This window comes from Haemaphysalis longicornis, unplaced genomic scaffold (genome assembly GCF_048455015.1).
Source record: "Haemaphysalis longicornis isolate Haplotype H1 unplaced genomic scaffold, Haemaphysalis longicornis Haplotype H1 scaffold_15, whole genome shotgun sequence".
Lineage (NCBI taxonomy): Eukaryota > Metazoa > Arthropoda > Arachnida > Ixodida > Ixodidae > Haemaphysalis > Haemaphysalis longicornis.
The window spans coordinates 14,567,045-14,584,477 of record NW_027526257.1 but is presented as its reverse complement, the minus strand read 5'-3'; the positions used below and the strand labels follow the sequence as shown (position 1 = coordinate 14,584,477).

At 49.4% G+C, this 17,433-nt stretch overlaps 1 protein-coding gene across 1 annotated transcript in view; it reads right to left on the bottom strand.

Moving 5' to 3' along the window:
* Positions 1 to 14,269, bottom strand: part of LOC144165804 (uncharacterized) — a 55,123-nt gene extending 40,854 nt beyond the window's left edge. Inside the window, exons 1-6 of the mRNA XM_077695584.1 lie at positions 14,194 to 14,269; positions 14,025 to 14,103; positions 9,186 to 9,300; positions 4,329 to 4,520; positions 2,756 to 2,951; positions 514 to 638 (exon numbers count right to left, since the gene is read on the bottom strand). Of these exons, the coding sequence (XP_077551710.1) occupies positions 514 to 638; positions 2,756 to 2,951; positions 4,329 to 4,520; positions 9,186 to 9,300; positions 14,025 to 14,100 (704 nt within the window). The 5' untranslated portion in view covers positions 14,101 to 14,103; positions 14,194 to 14,269. The remainder of the gene's footprint in view (positions 1 to 513; positions 639 to 2,755; positions 2,952 to 4,328; positions 4,521 to 9,185; positions 9,301 to 14,024; positions 14,104 to 14,193) is intronic.
* Positions 14,270 to 17,433: the final 3,164 nt, after the last annotated feature.

Here is a 17,433-nt window from a genome sequence, read left to right as displayed (position 1 = left end):
CGAATACTTCACATGTGCTAGGTGGCATACTGCTGGGACATGTTACCTTCAAATGTATAGTGCAAAAATATAGATACATTGTTCAGGCAAAGTCAAACGTGTTAAGAAGGCACTTTAAACAAAACTATTCAGGCTTCAATCCCTTTTTGAGCTAGTCGGTAGAGTAAAATTGCTGGTGTGTGAATTAGCCTACAGGCAAACACACAGTCCTGAATTTTCACCTAGCTTACATGAAAACTTTTTTTTTAAATTTGCCTAGTGAAGAAACGGTCACGAAGACGATTGCGACTGGGTTCCTGTAGTGCAGTGCATACACACAACTGGAGAAATTTCTCCTTCAAACCAGGCATACATTATACCGTAGTCGATATCCTAAACCTGGGCCATTGTGTTGTTACCACAGTAGCAAATCCCAACCAACATTTCGGAGCTCTCTCTTCCCCCCCCCCCCCCCCCCCCCCCTCCGCAAAGGCGAGGAGGAGCCCCCGCACATGCAGGACGCGAGCCACTCACGTCTGGATGAGTGACTGGGGCCCGCTCCAGGTGATGCCGGAGTCCTCAGCGCTGTACAGGTAGTTGCTGGGCACAAAGGGCACAAAGGTGCTCACCCCAGTCTCCCTCGAGGGGCTCAGGTACACCTGCAGTGGGGGAGGAGGGGGGGGAGGGGGGGGAAGCACGCCAGGGTCAGGTTGCAGGCGCCAGTGCCCCGCACCCTACCAGCATATGGGTCGAGCAGCGGCTCTTGGAAGGCATCTCCTTCGAGGGAAGCACAGCCACTCCACAAACTCTAATGACAATGCCATCAGCCAATCAGGAAAGCAGACACGGCGCCACGGCGCCATCAACCAGGGAGAGAGTGGTGGACACCATTAACAGTGTACACTGTCCCTGCACTGCACAGAATTCGTTACAGTATTTGGGACACCTCGAAGCTGCACCGTTCGGCTAGCCTATGTAAGGGATGTGCAGAGTGGGTGCTGTTCTGTTGTAATGAGGATGCGAGCTGTGCATACCACCTGTGCTACTACCGTTATCACCGTCATCAAGGCTGGCCTTTAACCCTTTGAGAATCGAATTTTTGTACCAAATGCGACCCCCCGGGGTCGATTTTTTTTATTGCTTACTTAAATTCTTCAGATGCATCTATTTCGAGAAAAAAATTATCGTCATTTTTTTAGGGCCAGCATAAAGTGGCAAAAAAATTGTGTTGTAACATACATGTGGTTTATTCATGAGTAACACAAGAAAAATTCGAAATAAAAACGAGAGAGTAACAAGCCGGCACCTTTTGAGTGAATCAAAATCAGATAGACAACAGTTTCGTGGGCGCAAAAAGCGGGAAGCGCTGGAGGACGACACCAAAACAAGCCGCCGCGCACGTGCGGGCGCACGTGGCTGGATGCGGGAGCGATAAGATGGCACACCGCTCATAAAATACAAAAAACGGACAAAAGAGCCTCATCAGTTTCGCAGGCGACCTTGGTCTGTGGCAGGCGCAAAAAAAGAGAGGCGCCTGGGAGCCCGGTGAGCGATACCCAGCGCGCCCCCTCGTTAGTGGATGCACAAGCAATAGCCGGCGCACCGCTGAAGTAAATCGTAAAAAAATAAAAAGAAGAGCCATCGGCGCAAGAAAAAAATTTGACGTATTTCCGAAGTGTGGCAGCACATGCCAAGCAAGAGAAGTTGTCGAAAAAGGCGCGCTTTTAAAAGATACAAGCAATGCCGTACATGTACGTCATTGACCATTTTGAAAGTGTTTGCTGATGCCGTACATGTACGACCCTCAAAGGGTTAAAGGGTAGAATGGTTACCACGGGTGAAAGTTTCTTACGATGCTGGCTGTCAAGTGCAACAACTGTAAAGGCTCGTTAATTCAAACTTCAGAAATTTGAATTCAGGGATAATTCGAACTGCAAGTGCAAAAGCCTCTGTATAAAGAAACTCGTTAATTCGAACTTGAGTCAGTTAATTAAATCGAACGCGCCGCTGTGCCAGCATGTTTGCACCTCTCACACGGCCAGAGAAACGCGCTGTATTGCCTACACATGAAACTAGCGCGAAACACAGCGGCCAAAGTAGAGTAAAACCAATCTGAATTATTCCCGGCTGGCGTTTCGGAAAACGCATTTTTTGTGGACGACATCGATGTACAGTGGTGTGTGTGGAGCACCCACATATGAGGGCGCTCAGGTCGAAAGCACAGGATCTGTTGATGCCAGTGACAACAAGGGGGACGAGAACCAATCATAGTGCAGCCATTTGCTCAGAAGTCACGACCAGGTAAAATGCCGCCCGTCTGTTTCAGTTTTCAAAGAGGCAAACAGAAGGCCTACCATTTCATTCATTTGTTAAAGGAAAAAGTGCTGACAGCAGCTAGTCGCCTTTAGCGACAAAGGGCAAGGGACAAAGGGCAAGACGCTGTCATGGGCTTTTCCAAACATGCAAGTGCTGACACGTCCTACTGCTTCCAAACTGCCATCTTCCGTTGTTACGGTTACCTTTAGTTAGTTCAAACTTACATTAATTCGAACTGAGACGGCGTCCCCTTCCGGTTCGAATACATAATCTATACGAGAGGAGGCAGCAGCTACAAGGTAAGCGAATGCCAAGTAACTGCATTATGATGGCACACGTGCCAGCACGTGCGCAACCATATATGTCCATCACCCATCTACACTTTTCACACTTTTTGCTTTTACCGAACACTGCCTTGCTTATTCGAGGCCGAGAGTGTGTGAAGAAAAAGTGCACGCACCACGCCGAAGCCCCCGTCAGCCTTGATCCTCTCGGTGCACCAGAAGCGCCGCGCGGGCCGACCAAAGCGGCGCCGCAGGGAGGCTGCCGCCGCACCGCCCACGTTGCCCGACGACGTCTCCAGGGCACCCGCACCACCTCCGCTCTCATCCTCCAGCAGCGCGGCAGCGTCGCCAAACCGGTACGCCAGGGCGCGCCTGCACGGTTTTCGAAACGCCACGCTTACAGACAATGTGTCTTAGGTTTAGCGAGACACCCCACGCAAGAGCACGTTTCGCCGCTCCACAGGTGACCCCAATTTTCCTGAACAACCTGCACTTTGTGCGGAAGGGAATCAGCTTGAACTTGGGCAAACACCAAAAAAAACAGACTGTCCTGTGCTCCTTGTCTTTTTGGTGTCCGTCTAAGTTCAAGCTGATCTCTTTCCAAATATATATCAGCTCGCACAGATCAGAGCGACTTTGCCCTTCGTCTTTCGTTATACCCACTCGGACATCCTAGCCCACTACAAGGCCTCCCGCTAATACTATGCCAACCCAAACCCACATCTTTTGAAGCCATGCCCCCCTCCATCACATCCCCCCCCCCCCCCCCAACCTACCCTTCTCAACCCTCCCCATACCACCAGCCACATCATACAGACATGTCCATTCAATCTTCTCCCCCCCTCACTCCCCACCTCCTCCTCTCCCTCCCTTTGAACACAGCGGTGTAGCAGCCAGGCAAAGACTGCAGCTGTGAAGAACAGAATGACCACCAGCTGCACTGTTTTCCGACCCCACCCCTCTCCCCTTATTTTAATATTCTAAACAAATACAACTCTCCACAGCATTACCAGAGTATGCCAGTGGGGTCAACCAATTGCGTGAGTGGATATGCAGCACTATCACTCAATGATAGGCAGGCGCAGAGCTACCACGTGCCTTCATGCCAGTTTCACTCAATAGTTCCCCAGGGGTGAGGGCAGACAAGCACTCAGACTGCTGTCTACTGCAAATTCATTTCTGCACCTGTGTATACCTCGCTACTTCAACAGTGGTGCCCGAAAAAGCTGAAATGCAGCAGTATCGAAACCCAGCCGAGACCATGCAGTCACACACACACACACACGGGATGAAAATCCAAAAGCAAAGTTGGATGGAGCCTACGATTTTGTCGTCGCAATCTTTTAGAAATAAAAGGGCTTTCCATGACGAAGCAGATTACAGCTAAATGCCAATCACTGTGCATTACAGATAAAATGTACGGCTCTTTGGAATTTTTGAAGAGTCTCCTCACATCTCTTAGCGGCCACTCAGAATTCTCACCATTCGACAAGCAATGCGAGCTGCTGTTCACTCTACGCCGCAGTGATTGGACCTTGACAGCCATTACTCCTTCCTGCAGGTGAACGGGAGCTCCGCACATTGTGTATTCTGAGGCCAACTGAACACCCCCACAGTGATGGAGAAGGCAAGCTAGCCCCTTCAGCTCTCTAGCAACCGTATGCCACCCTTTTCCACCCACAACACAGGTGAACCGAAAGAGGGGAGGAGCAGGAGGATCCCTGTCCAACCCAAGTGCACACCACCCACCGGGTGTTGATGTAGGCGACCAGCTTGCGGCGGCACTGGGGGTCGGCGTGCCCCAGGGCCCAGTCCTGGGGCGTGCGTCCCGCCGAGTCCCGCAGCCGCAGGTCCCCGCCACACTCCAGCAGCTGCTGCAGCAGGCCCCGGCTGCCCCGGCGGCACGCCGCGTGCACGGGCGTCGCACCCCCGCTGCACCGGCTGCGTCGACAAGGCATCATCATCATCATCATCATCACCACCAGCCTATCTACGCCCACTGCAGGGCAAAGGCCTCTCCCATTATTCTCCAATTACCTGGGTCCTGTGCCAACTGTGACCAATTTATCCCCGCAAACTTCTTGATCTCATCTGCCCATCTAACTTTCTGCCGTCCCCTGCAACACTTGCCTTCTCTAGGAATCCACTCTGTTGCCCTTAATGACCAGCGGTTATCTTGCCTTCGCATTACATGCCCTGCCCACGTCCATTTCTTCTTAATTTCTACTAACATGTCTTTAACACCAGTTTGCTCCCTGACCCACTCCGCTCTCTTCTTGTCCCTTAATGTTACACCTATCATTTTCCGCTCCATTGCCCGCTGAGTCGTTCTCAATTTAAGTTGAACCCTCTTACTGAGCCTCCAAGTTTCTGCCCCGTAGGTGAGTACCGGTAAGATGCAGCTGTCATACACTTTCTTCTTCAGCGACAATGGTAGGCTGCTATTCATTATCTGAGAATGTCTGCCATATGCGCCCCATCCCATTCTGATCCTTCTAATTATCTCTGCCTCATGGTTGGGATCTGGGGTCGCAACTTGTCATAAGTAGATATATTCGCTTACCACTTCCACTGCCTCGCCACCTATCTCAAACCGCTGTGCTGTCCCGAGGTTATTGATCATTACTTAAGTTTTCTGCATATTAATTTTCAGGCCCATGGTTCTACTCTGTTCGCCCAGTGCGGAAAGCATGCTTTGCAATTCGTCCCCCGAGTTACTTAGCAAGGCAACGTCATCAGCAAATCTGAGGTTACTGAGGTATTCTCCATTAACCCTTACTCCCACCTGTTCCCAATCCAATGTTCTTAATACTTCTTGTAAACATGCTGTGAATAACACTGGAGAGATTGTGCCTCCTTGTCTGACACCCTTCCTTATAGGTATTTTACTTCTCTCCCTATTGAGGATGATGGTAGCTGTAGACCCATTGTAGATATCCTCTAGTATTCTTACATAATGCTCACCTACCCCCTGGTTCCGTAATGCCTGAATGACTGCTAGGGTTTCGACCGAGTCCAATGCTTTCTCATAATCTATGAAGGCTATATATAGGGTTACGACACAGGAAGCCAGCGACAAGGCATCATCATGACCCCGAAAATGTACTTTCTAAACAGTACTATATAGGCAGTGTGAACAACCGTTGTGTCCGTCAGGGTTCCCAAATCTGACATCTCATCAAATGGTCGCACAACGCCTGCTCCACTGTCGGTTTCTTAAAAACGGGATGTTGTGGGTTTAAATTCCCTGTATGTTCTCATTCGGCCAACATCTCGGCAGGCCCCTCCCATCACACTCTTCGCCGCATCTATCGGCGCCCTGGCCATCCTTCCTGTCCCACATGTTCTTCCTGCCCTTCCACCCCTCATTCTCATTGGGATTGCACCCCACCATCTCTTGCACCATCTTTCGCCTCCATCACTTCCTGGCTGTCTCCCCCGCCGACAGTGAACATCCAGCTTAGGCTGCCCAGGAAGCCCTCCATGAACATATGCACCGGACCTGCACGGACATTCTGCAGTACTATGTGGACCCGGTGAATTGAACACTCAAAATTAGGACCTGGACTTAGGTCCTCCGCAAAATAAAGTTTGTTCCCTCTCTCTCTATCTCAGCAGGACTTAGTTGAATGCCACTGGGTGAATACGAATAAGACACTGGCGAGGTGTTGTATGCTTTTGTATGCTTTCACTGATACATTTCTCCTAGTACAATATTGGCTTTCCCCCGTGACACAAGTGCGTGAATTGAAGCACCCTTTACAGAGGCTTTAGAATTTCATTTCTCACTACCAAAACACCACAAACCTCTGATATACACCTCCTGTGCAAAAAAATATGACTGTAAAGAAAAAAAGGCAAGAAACAGTGAAAAACAAAACAAGGTTGGCTGGAAGGAGCAAAATCGCATTTCACCGTTACTGCGTCTAACTTGCTGCTCATTGCTCTGCCAAACTGCAGCGCACACAAGAAGGTCAACAAGAAGGCAATGTGTGTAACAATTGTAACATCAGCATTTCATTACTTACACGTAGTGATCAAACTTTAAAATTTCAAGACTTGCGTATACACTGAACTCTACAAGACCAGTTGTGAACTGCTTCCGACAAGTTACCAGTCCACAAGTCCCAACCCTGGATCTGGTGACAAGGCAAAAAAAAGAGCTTCACTTGAATCCTTATAGTTGCTGCAGCGGTAGACAATAGAGGCATTTTTTCTACCTGAACTGGCTGCACTGGGGCAAACAGTGTAGCATATGTTCATTTTTTTTACTAATTGATATCCTCAGTAGCACTTTGCACTGGTCTGCACGACACTGCACTAATCTGCACCAGTTCAGGTAAAAAAAATGCCCCTAATGTTTGTTTTGTTAGAAAAGTCTACATAATACAGCCACAAACGATGCCTTTTAACTCTTTAATGTTTTGTTACCAGCGGTTTATCTTATCAGTGTCTTATCTTATGTACTAAGCAAAGCCTAAGTTTACTTTTGTATGCCCCACCAGCTGTGCAGTTTTGATAGTGGTCGCTTTCCCAGACTGTTCTTGCTTAACCTAAAAGGTTCTTGAACTCAATTGTTGTTTCTAGTAATAAGGGCACCATAGATAAATAAGTGCAGAGGAAACACCATGGAATTTGGTTTGCCGGCGCTCGTCTGTGCACGTCACTTCATTGAGTACTTCTTTAGCGCTCGTGTATTCTTTTTTAAAGTTTACTGCGGCGCACAAGTTCGCTCCAAAAAACATTACTTTTTAGGAGAACCTTGGTTCCTTTTTTAATGCGTGACAATACAAATCTCTTGCTTATTAAACGCACTCAATTTTGTGAGACTCATTCGTTTGATGCTTTTGTCAGCTGATATTTCAGCCGCGGTTTGCAGTTTCACACTAATGTGTACGAGAGGAAAACCAGGTGCTGCAATTGTGGGCCATTTTGAGCGCTGCCAATAGCAACTAGAAGCGTTCCTCTCCTACTTGGCTACTTTCTTTTCGCTCCTGAAGCCAAACTTAACCAACCATGGTGACATTTTCTTTGATTGTTCGTCTTCAATAAGGCTCGTAAAAAATCCCTAAAAAATATGCCTTTTGCTGCACCACTATTCGATCAATAAAACCATTCCAAAATGATCTTGAACAGTAACATTGTTTTGCAGCCAGAGGTAACTTTTCCACCTGTTCATGAGCTATATCTGCTTGTTCGTCTTCAATAGGGCTCGTAAAAAATCCCTGAAAAATATATTTCTTGCTGCACCATTGATAAAACCCCTCAAAATGATCTTGAACAATAACATTGTTTTGCAGCCACAGGTAACCTTCCCACCTGTTCATGAGCTATATGCCAAGGACAAGTGGAACATTCCCACCTGGTACATGACAACACGCTCGCTCAAGCACAGCTCACTAAGACACTGGCACCAGATTTCCCTCTAGTATATGTACTGGTATGAAACTGATAGTTGTGACGTAGCTGCATCTCAGCTACCCAAATGGTCAAATCCATGGGGCTCTTCAATTTGCAGTCTCAACCTCACCGTGGATACTCAGCACATAGCCCTGGATTCTCCACACCCCAGAAACACATGTGAAAAACTAATGCTGGATCCCTTCTTGGGGAGTGCACACTGAGTACGACACGGACAATCAAAGAGCCCCGGTAGTGGGCAGATGGCGCTCTGGCAAGGGTCATGGTTCAATCAAAACAGAGGCACCAATATTAAGAAGAAAATATGCTTGCTCAACAGCCTGTCAGCAATGAAAACCCCTGACAGCGTTAAAGTTCCCAGACGGGGTATCCTAACAAATAATGAACACCAGATTTTAACACCAGATTTTTTTCAAAACTGCAGGTTGACGGTTAGAACTTTCTTGTAGACAACACTTCTTTTTCATTAAGCGTTGCGGCCAACTCACCGGCAGACTTGTGTGAATGCCATGGACTGCACACAAACAAAATGCTGGTGCATTTCTGGGTGCTTTCATCTCGCATTTAAACCCACACAAAAAAAATATATTGGCTTTTCCTCATTGCACTTGAGCTTGCATTGCAGCACCCTTTACAGAGAGTTTTATAGCACAGTGTTCGTGACAAACCACGGTAACCTGTAGTGCATAGACATGTCCTCCCAAAACACAATACTAAAAAAAGAGCAAAACAAATACAACACTAAAAAACAGAACAGGAGCGGGTGAAAAGAACAAAAAGAAAACATTCCACTGTGCTGCCTCTAAATCCCCGTTCCCCATTCATGCAAATCGCAACAGGACAAGCACAGATGGGCGCAATGCATCCGATGAACAATGCTACCATTTCACCTTGCATACATCCTGACCTTCTCTCTTTTTAATTTCTGCATGCCGCAAATTTCACAGGGTAATATGCTCATATCACAGATAGGCAGTAAACTAGGGACGTGTCAGTGGCACTCCCTGGAGTGCCACCACTGACAGGCCCCCAGTCCACTGCCTCCATATGTGAATCTGACATCAAGGCAGGAAAGTGCCCAAGTTCTACTCCTACGATTGCTACTGTGGCTGGCACAGAAATCTCGCCAACCACCGCGAACAACCCCGAACACATCCCTGGCAAGGCGGCGAGCGGCGCACTCACAAGTTGGGGTCGGCGCCTGCCTGCAGCAGGTAAGGCACGGCACTGACGGGACCGTCCGTGATGGCAACAAACAGCGCCGTGTTGCCATTCGCATCCAGATCGTCCACCGGAACGCCTGCATGCACACGTCGCAGCCACCCACTGAAACCAGGCACCTTGAGCTCCGTGGCACACAGCACGCACTTGCAAGCACTTTAATCCAGTTTGAGAGGTGCAACGGTGCCAAAACAGGACACGGTGCAACAATGTCATGTGTGCGGGGATAGAACTCTGCAGGACGCATGTTCAGCTTACCGCTGGTGTTCCTCAGCTCCCTGGTGTCACAACATCCAGTTTTGTGTGAGTAAAGAATGCACCACGGCTCAAGAGCTTCCCCTCCAAACGTGTAATACACCCTTGGCCACCAGGCAGTGCTAGCCTTAGCTTTGAAAGTTGAGCCCATGTCCTGAAGTGTTCTGTCCTGCAGAGCTGTGTGTGCCACGCTCCGGTTTAGCACACATACCTGCGGAACTGTTTTGCCCTCCGTGCTTGTGGGTCTGTTGTTTATTAGTGACACATGGGTATTGAACGTTTTTCGGAAGCTACAAAGAAGCGAGCAGACACATTTCAACAGACCCTCCTCTGCAGTGTGCTGCCTACTATTCTTCGTCCATCTCATTAAACACGACCCCCCCCCCCTCTCCCTCTCTCTCTCTCCCCCTCTCTCTCCCTCTCTCTCTCTTCCCCCCTCTCTCTCTCTCTCCCCCTCTCTCTCCCTCTCTCTCTCTTCCCCTCTCTCTCTCTCTCTCTCTCTCTCTCTCTCTCTCTCTCTCTCTCTCTCTCTCTCTCTCTCTCTCTCTCTCTCTCTCTCTCCCCTGTACAGCACTATTTGCCGTACAGCTCCAAACCATGTGCCCAGACAGGCTGTGCTGGAATCCACACACAGTGAATAATTTCAAATTTCTGCCTGCTTTGCTCCAAGTGACGTCGAATGTCACAACAGGATAGCATTTGGGTCGCCCCAGCCACCCAATGTCCCCTCCTTTCCCTTCTCCTGCCCCCCTCTTCCTATTACCGGTCCCCCTCTGTGCCTCTCACTTGTGCTCCTGCTGCCTTGACTGCCCCTGAATCAAATCAATCCTACCATATCATTCTCCCCTCTTCAATCCCTGCTCCCCCTCCTCCCACTTAACCCTCTCGCACTCAAATTTTCTTCTCTGGCTCCTCTCCCACTACTATCTAGCTCTTCCCCGATCCCCCGATCCCCCCGATCCACCCATAAGCCCCATGTCTTTGCCCTCTCCTTCCTTTTTGTGCCCCACTCACCTTCCTCTCTGCATCTTATCACCATCTTATATCCTTTCTTCTTCGCCCTTTCAGCCCTCCTTTCCCCATCTCTCCTCCCCTTATATTCACCTTCCTCTGCATCTTATCACCATCACCATCTTATATCCTTGTTCTTCCCCCTTTCGGCCCTCCTTTCCCCATCTCTCCTCCCCTGATATTCTCTCCCTCCACTGCTCCCCCTGCCCCTGAAACTTTTCAATCACACGTTCCCACACATCCACCTATAACCAAGTGTGATAAAACAAGCAATCAGCGATAAGAAGTGAGCGTCTTGGACGATCATATCCTAGCTCAGATTGAGAGAAAGCAATGCAGTTATGGGCTAGACATGTAAAGACATGTAGACCGCAGGGTGGACTACAAAAGTAACACAGTGGCTACCGCTTGACGGGACTAGATGCGCAGGCGAAGAGTGACAGCCAGATGGGGGGGATGAGACGAGGAAATTTGGTGGCACAGTACATATTCGTACAGCGCAAGATAGGGGCGGCCAGAAGTCTGACAAGAGAGGCCCGCATAATAGGCTGATAATGATCATAACTCATCCCCCTGGATCAATCTCACCATTTTTTCTCACCACCACCACTTCGCTCAGCCCTCCTCCCCCTTTTCTCTCCACCTCTATGTTCTCTTCACCACATCACCAAATCTTTGCCTACCTACCCAGATCTCCTTCAAACGCCCTTCCAATCACAATCCTCTTCTCCACTCCTTTCCCGCTACTCTCCCTCCTCCAAACCGCCACCCTCTCAATTACACTGCACCTTTTTTCCCCACTCTCTCCCCCCCCCCTTAATCCCATCAGTGTACATAGCTCACTTGTTGCCTGGCCCCCATATTTCCCCACTACCACCTCCCCCCTCTCCTCCAATCCATCCCCAATTCCAAGCCATCCCTTCCCCATTCCCACCCTATTCCTCTTCCAGTGCCCCCACTCACTTTCCCTCCTTTCCCCCTCCACTCCTGTTTCCATTACCAATCACACCCACTACCCCTCCACTGAGAAGCTCACCAGTGTGAGGGAAATTTTCTGTTCACTGTGATGATGATGATGATACCGCGTGGACGCACGTGCGGATGTCTCTCAGTGAGCTCGCCCGCACCACCCTTTCGAGCTAATAAACGGCTACGCGGCGCCGGAAGCGGGCTTCGGCGGCACAATGACGCCTAGAGCGTTGTCATTAGACACGACCCCACTCCTCTCGAGATGCTGCTGCGTTTAGCCAATCGAGCGGAGAACCAAAATATCCCCTCTTCGCGAGCTCGTGATAGGGCGCGCAGCGCAGGTACGAGTTATCTTCGGTCGCCAGCCCGGTTATCGTCGACAGAATTTCATCCCACTTCTCAGGAGCATCTTTCCTCGCGATGTCCACGTGATCCCTCACTGATCGAAACTAACAGTTAACGGTTCGAAGGGAAAGCTTTTCCGAGCGCTGAAAAGCCAAGGAAGCTCCCTTATCGCAATTAATTCTCTTTCAAGCTATAGGCAATGCTGAAAGCGTTGCACACGAACATAGCGCAAGTGTTTTTTTTTTTTTTTTTTTGCGTGCCAGCAGGGTTCCTCAGCGACTCCGTTCCCCCTCATGGTTCGAAAGTACGCGCCAAAAATGCTGGCAAGCAGACCTTAACTGCAGCAAATGCTTCCTTCAAAGTTTTCGACCGGGTAGCTTAATTAGGAGAACTTTGGAATGAGGAAAACGCCTAAATTTAAGCACCTCAAGGAGGATAGGCCAGAGCGCCACCGACAATATATAAATTCCCAACAGCGAGCTCTACATGACCAAAATTAAAATAAACTGAGCAAGCGTTAATTTTTAAGGACACCACACAAAATATAATCGTCAGCTTTCAAGAAGCAGAAAAGTCGCACTGATCATTATATCCACTTAACGGGCGTATCTAAAATCTAAACTGCGTATCTTCCTAATATTCCAGCCGGGCGAGAAATGCGAAATTAAAAATCCCGCTAGATTTGACAACTCCCTCCATACGAGGATTTTAATTTCCTCTCGTCTACTTCCAAACCAAAAATTATGCCCAAAATCGGAACATGCCTGCACATGCATGCGCATATCAATGCCTGATCGGACAAAAAAAAAAAAAAAAAAAACGACGTTATAACCAGCGCCGGCACTGGCAGCCTGCGCCGAATGCGTCAATCGTTGAACAAGACGCGCCCACCAACGTCTGCTCCGTAACGATGATACGCTGACGCAACGCCCGGAGCAAACCGCCTACACATTCGACGCGACGGGGCGATGGTTTCGCGCGGGTCGGGTTGTGCCACGCCGTCGACAGGGTTCCCGAAAAGTGACGGTCACGTTGAGCTAAGGTGACAATCATTATCCACACCTCCCACGCCTACACCGCCCCTCCCGTGAAAGGAAAAAAATGCCAGCCCCGCTCGTAACACGCACGAAACCAGTACCTAGCTGTATTACCTTCTTATGAATTTCTCAAAATTGTCACTTTAGTTCGACAACTCCCATTGCCGGATATATCAAGAAAATTAAACAGAAGAGATAAAAAATTAAACAGAAGAGATAATTATAGCCTGCTTCCGGCCAGATTTTTCAAGAGAACTTTCTAGCAGCAAAGTTTAACTCTGAAATTCACAAACTCGGCACAGAAGCCCAACAGTACACAGAGCGGCCCTGCAAGGCTGACGAAAGAACACGACACTGCAAGTGTTCAACACGTAAGAAAATACGAAAACACAAGAAGCAGACGCGCGGATTGTATCAGAAACGTTACCAGTGTGTGTGACAGGTGCAAGCAACGGATAAAAGTATGCATACAATTATAGAGCGGCCTTTGCGGTTGCAAAAGGTTTGAAATGCCGTCCCATGCGACGAAGCGATGCCTGGGTTGTAGCGTTGTGCACGGGGGCTACGGAATAACCTAAGCCACCTGGGAATCTTGAATAGCGCGCGCCAAATTGACACCCGGGAGATTTCGTTCCTTGCGTCCACCACAAAGGCAGGCTTTTTGCACGAAATATTCCAATTGTGACGGCGTGTATTCTATCGCAACTCTTTCTTCAACAGCGCGCTGAAGACGCCGTCTTCAAGACGCGTTTCTGACATCGTGAGAAACGCGGCGAACCTCAACACGTGTCGCGCGAATTCGCTCCAGCTCGCGAGCCGACAAACTACGTCACGGCTGAAGGCTGCATTAGAAATTTCGAACCCCGTAAACTAACGATCTGGTGCAGTGCAAGATAATTACAGTTCCGTACCCCTACTTCCAGCGTAACGGAAAGGAGAAATTATTACGAAACTATCCGAATACACCAAGACTGGCGAACGTGAAACGACAGGCAAGCGTAGCGTCCGTAAAATTTAACAAAGGCACAATACGAACGGCACTCTTCAAACTCAGCGCTTTATACAGCGGAGATTTCTGTGACAAAAAGCAGGACTAATAAAACGGTTGTTTAAACACTCGGCGCGCACTTCAAAACTGCTCGGAGGATCGGCAGCATGGCGGGAGCCAAGATGTCCGAACGCTTACCTTCGGCGACAAGGCGAGATATGAGCCGGCACCGGTCGTGACGGACGGCGTCGTGCAGTTTGCTACCTCCGGCCATGACCTAGAGCGCCGGAAAACGTACAAGTCAACGTCCGCGACAACGACCAGAAGCACTCGAAGTGCGGGAAGAGAACAATTCCGTGGCACCTACGAACGCGACGAACTTCTTCCGCGACTTCGCCCGGCTTCGACGGCTCGGCTCGCCACGCACTTTGCTCACAGCACTCTGTGACGTCAGGCGTCCACCGCGAAAAAGGCGCGAACGAAAGCCCGGGCCCGGCGTGGGCGGCGCTCATTGGCTCCTCCCGCGCAGACCGTTTTATTTGAAATCGAACGGAAATAACGGAAGGGCTAACGGTAATTTGGCTGCGCAAGATAACCAAAAGAAAACTTTTGCTTTGATAAATTATTGTTTCTTTTGTTTGTTAGTTGCCTGTTGGATTGGATTTTTTATTTCTACTCAAGGCTTAGTGGTAATAATTAAAAATATTTCCGGTTTCGTTTTTGTTTGTTTTTTGTTTGTTTGTTCAGCGCTTGTAGCAGGAAAGCCATGCATTCGCCGCCGGCAGGCTTGGTCCGCGCGTAAGAACGTTTATTACGTGGAGGTTTAATGGCAAGAAGAGGGGGATATTTCGGATAACTGTTAACTGTTCGGCGCTTCGTTTAAGCTGAGGCGATCAGTGAAGTACGCTGTTGTTTTAATGCGAAAGAACATAAGAATGACGTTAGTGAAGACCGGGTGGCCGTTTCGGGTGCAAGTCTAAATGATGTGGCAGGTTTAACGCAAAAAAAAAGTGTATATGATGGTTTGGAAGAGTGGGGGTTAACATTTACACTTCTGAATTTATACAACTCATAAGAAGTGCCTCGCGATCCATGTTGTTTGCGTTTGTTTCATTGTTTGCTTGTTTCTTTTCCCGTTCGTATGTCTGTCTTGTGCTAAACGTGCCCATGAGCTGTGTAAATCGTGTTCAGTCGTTTGAGGTGACGCACTTGCTCCAGCGCTACGTCTCCGAGCACAATCGTAGTGTGGAGGGGGACGAATTGTGAAGAAGAGTAGCGTGCAGGCTAAGACCCTGAGCATTACAGGTAGCGTCCAATTCGTACCTGGTACGCGACGATTGGAGTGCACCGCCATGACAGGTAATCTTCGAAAAACCTTGAAAATGCGCTCAAGGCGTTCAGTTATACGTGGTTCATCACTGCAGGGCAACTTGGAATCTTGTGCGCGGCAGACAGCTGTGCATGGTGCGATGTCGTCGACAAAGTGGTACGCCGCTAACGTCCTGCAAGGGCACCGTTTCGCGCAAAGCTTTTTGCACGCGCAAACGCGAGATTCCGTCAGTTTGATGACAGTGACGAGCCAATGGTTCGGATGCAGCTCGGTATTCGCCTCGATCATGCTTCTCTACACCGGTAATATCCCAAGCCTGGGCTCGATATTGAAGTGCCGGTTTTGTTCTTTTATTTAGGGCTTCTGAGATCTGCTTCTTTGCGGGAATGTCGGATCAGCTCACCGAGACACTTCTCTCGAAATATTTTTGTCTTTACGTTGACGGCCGTAAATTGTAAGTCTCATTGTTCCAAGGACCGTGCCCAATTAACAGCGTGACTGCTGAACTGCGAGCCCGCTTGCTGCGGCGTGCCGGGGGATTGTAACGGTTTTTAAGTTCGAAACGAGACTCTTTAAAGTGTTGCCACGGCCGGCTACGCTCTGCTTGAATCATCGCAACACGTTGCCGTAGTTCCGCTTATAACAGTAGAGCTGTTGTTTCTGGCCGCAAGTTCGCCATTGCAGAAAAAAAATACCAAGAAAGTGCCCAGCGTTCGTGAGCGCGTGCCTCGCGGCAGCCGCCTAGCGTCCTCGGCACGTGCAGTGGCTTTAGCAAAAAAAAAAGAAAAAAAACTGGAGAAAACCCCGAGGAGCGAGAAATGGCGAGCGTTTGTGAGCGCATGCCTCGCGGAGACTGTCGAGTACCCGGCTCACGCAGGGGCTTTAGAAAAAAATAATAAATCCAGCGCTGTCGTCAAGCGCTGCCCCGAATCTAAAAAAAAAATCATCAGTGGCTTAGCTCGGCTATGCCAGGATATACTAGCGTTAGCAAAAGTTCAGCTGGTTATTCGTAGCTTTCCTGGTTGGCTAGGATGGATTTGCTTGATTATCATGCTTATTGCTGCTTCAATGACACACACACGATAAACGCATTATGTGACACATGTGCATTTATCAAGCGGCTCCGGAGCAGCGTCACCAATCGCCCCAGAGCTAAGATGGTTCCTCAGGCGCACGCCGGTGTTGCTGCGACGCACAAGCCATCGGTTCCACACCCGGCCACCCCTCGCATGATCATCAATTGTACCGGGCCGCCAAGTGCGGAGCGGAGGTCGGCGAAGACGCTGGGCGCGTGGGGTGTATTAAAGGCGCCGGGCAGCGAGCAACGTTCTGTGTGCCGTGTGCCGTCACTGCTCCTCCCGCATGCGCAGCACGGCTCTCCAGGAGCCACGCGAAACTGTTCAACCTCGGCCAGTGTAGCTCACGCTACAAAAATCTCCAGCGCTAATGCTAAGGATCAAAAGACACCACCCCTTGCTCGTTTGTCCTCGTGTCATCGTGTGCATGCGCTCCGTACTGTAGAAGTTGTTGTTGTTGTTGTTGTTGTTGTTCCTGGTGACTTGGATCATACCCACGTGGGGAATCGGCCAGGAATCGGGCGTGAGAAGGGCTAATGCGCCCGCTTAAAACACCGGAAACTTATACACCTCGCTATTTATACGCAAAAATAAGAAAGAAAATGGAATCGGTTGAAAGTTGTAAGTGAATTTTTGAGTAGAACAACTGAGCATTTTGGACCGGGAAAACAACATGCAAGAATCAAAGCTAACAGGGCAGGCGCCTGGTCTCGGAAACGTATGCATGAATGGCTGCAGCCACCCCTCGGTGACAATATCCCAGTGATGTGGCACCAAAAGATAGTAGCACGGTCATGGAAATAGGCAGGCCGATTCGTCGCAATGGTGTGGCAATTGGATGACGTCGCCTCATCATTGAAAAACCGCGGCAATGCAATAGAAAGTGCTCTAAAGTCTCCTGATCACCGCAGACAGCACATCGGGAGGAGGAGGCTATAGACCAGCCCGGTGCATATAAAAGTTGAGTTGGGAGACTCGACATCTGAAGGTAGTTAATGTGACCTCGCACTGTCGAGATTCACAAAAACGGGTATTCCAATTATGTTTTAAATAGATGAGCTCTTGCGCGTGGCAGCGTCTAAAAGGCACGCTGCTTGGGAGAGGTCACCGCGGCCACGCGTGTGCCGCTCCTTCCCGAGATGACTTGCAGACCCCTCCGCCGCTGCCTCGAGTCGATGACGGAGAGCTGGTGGAAGTCTAC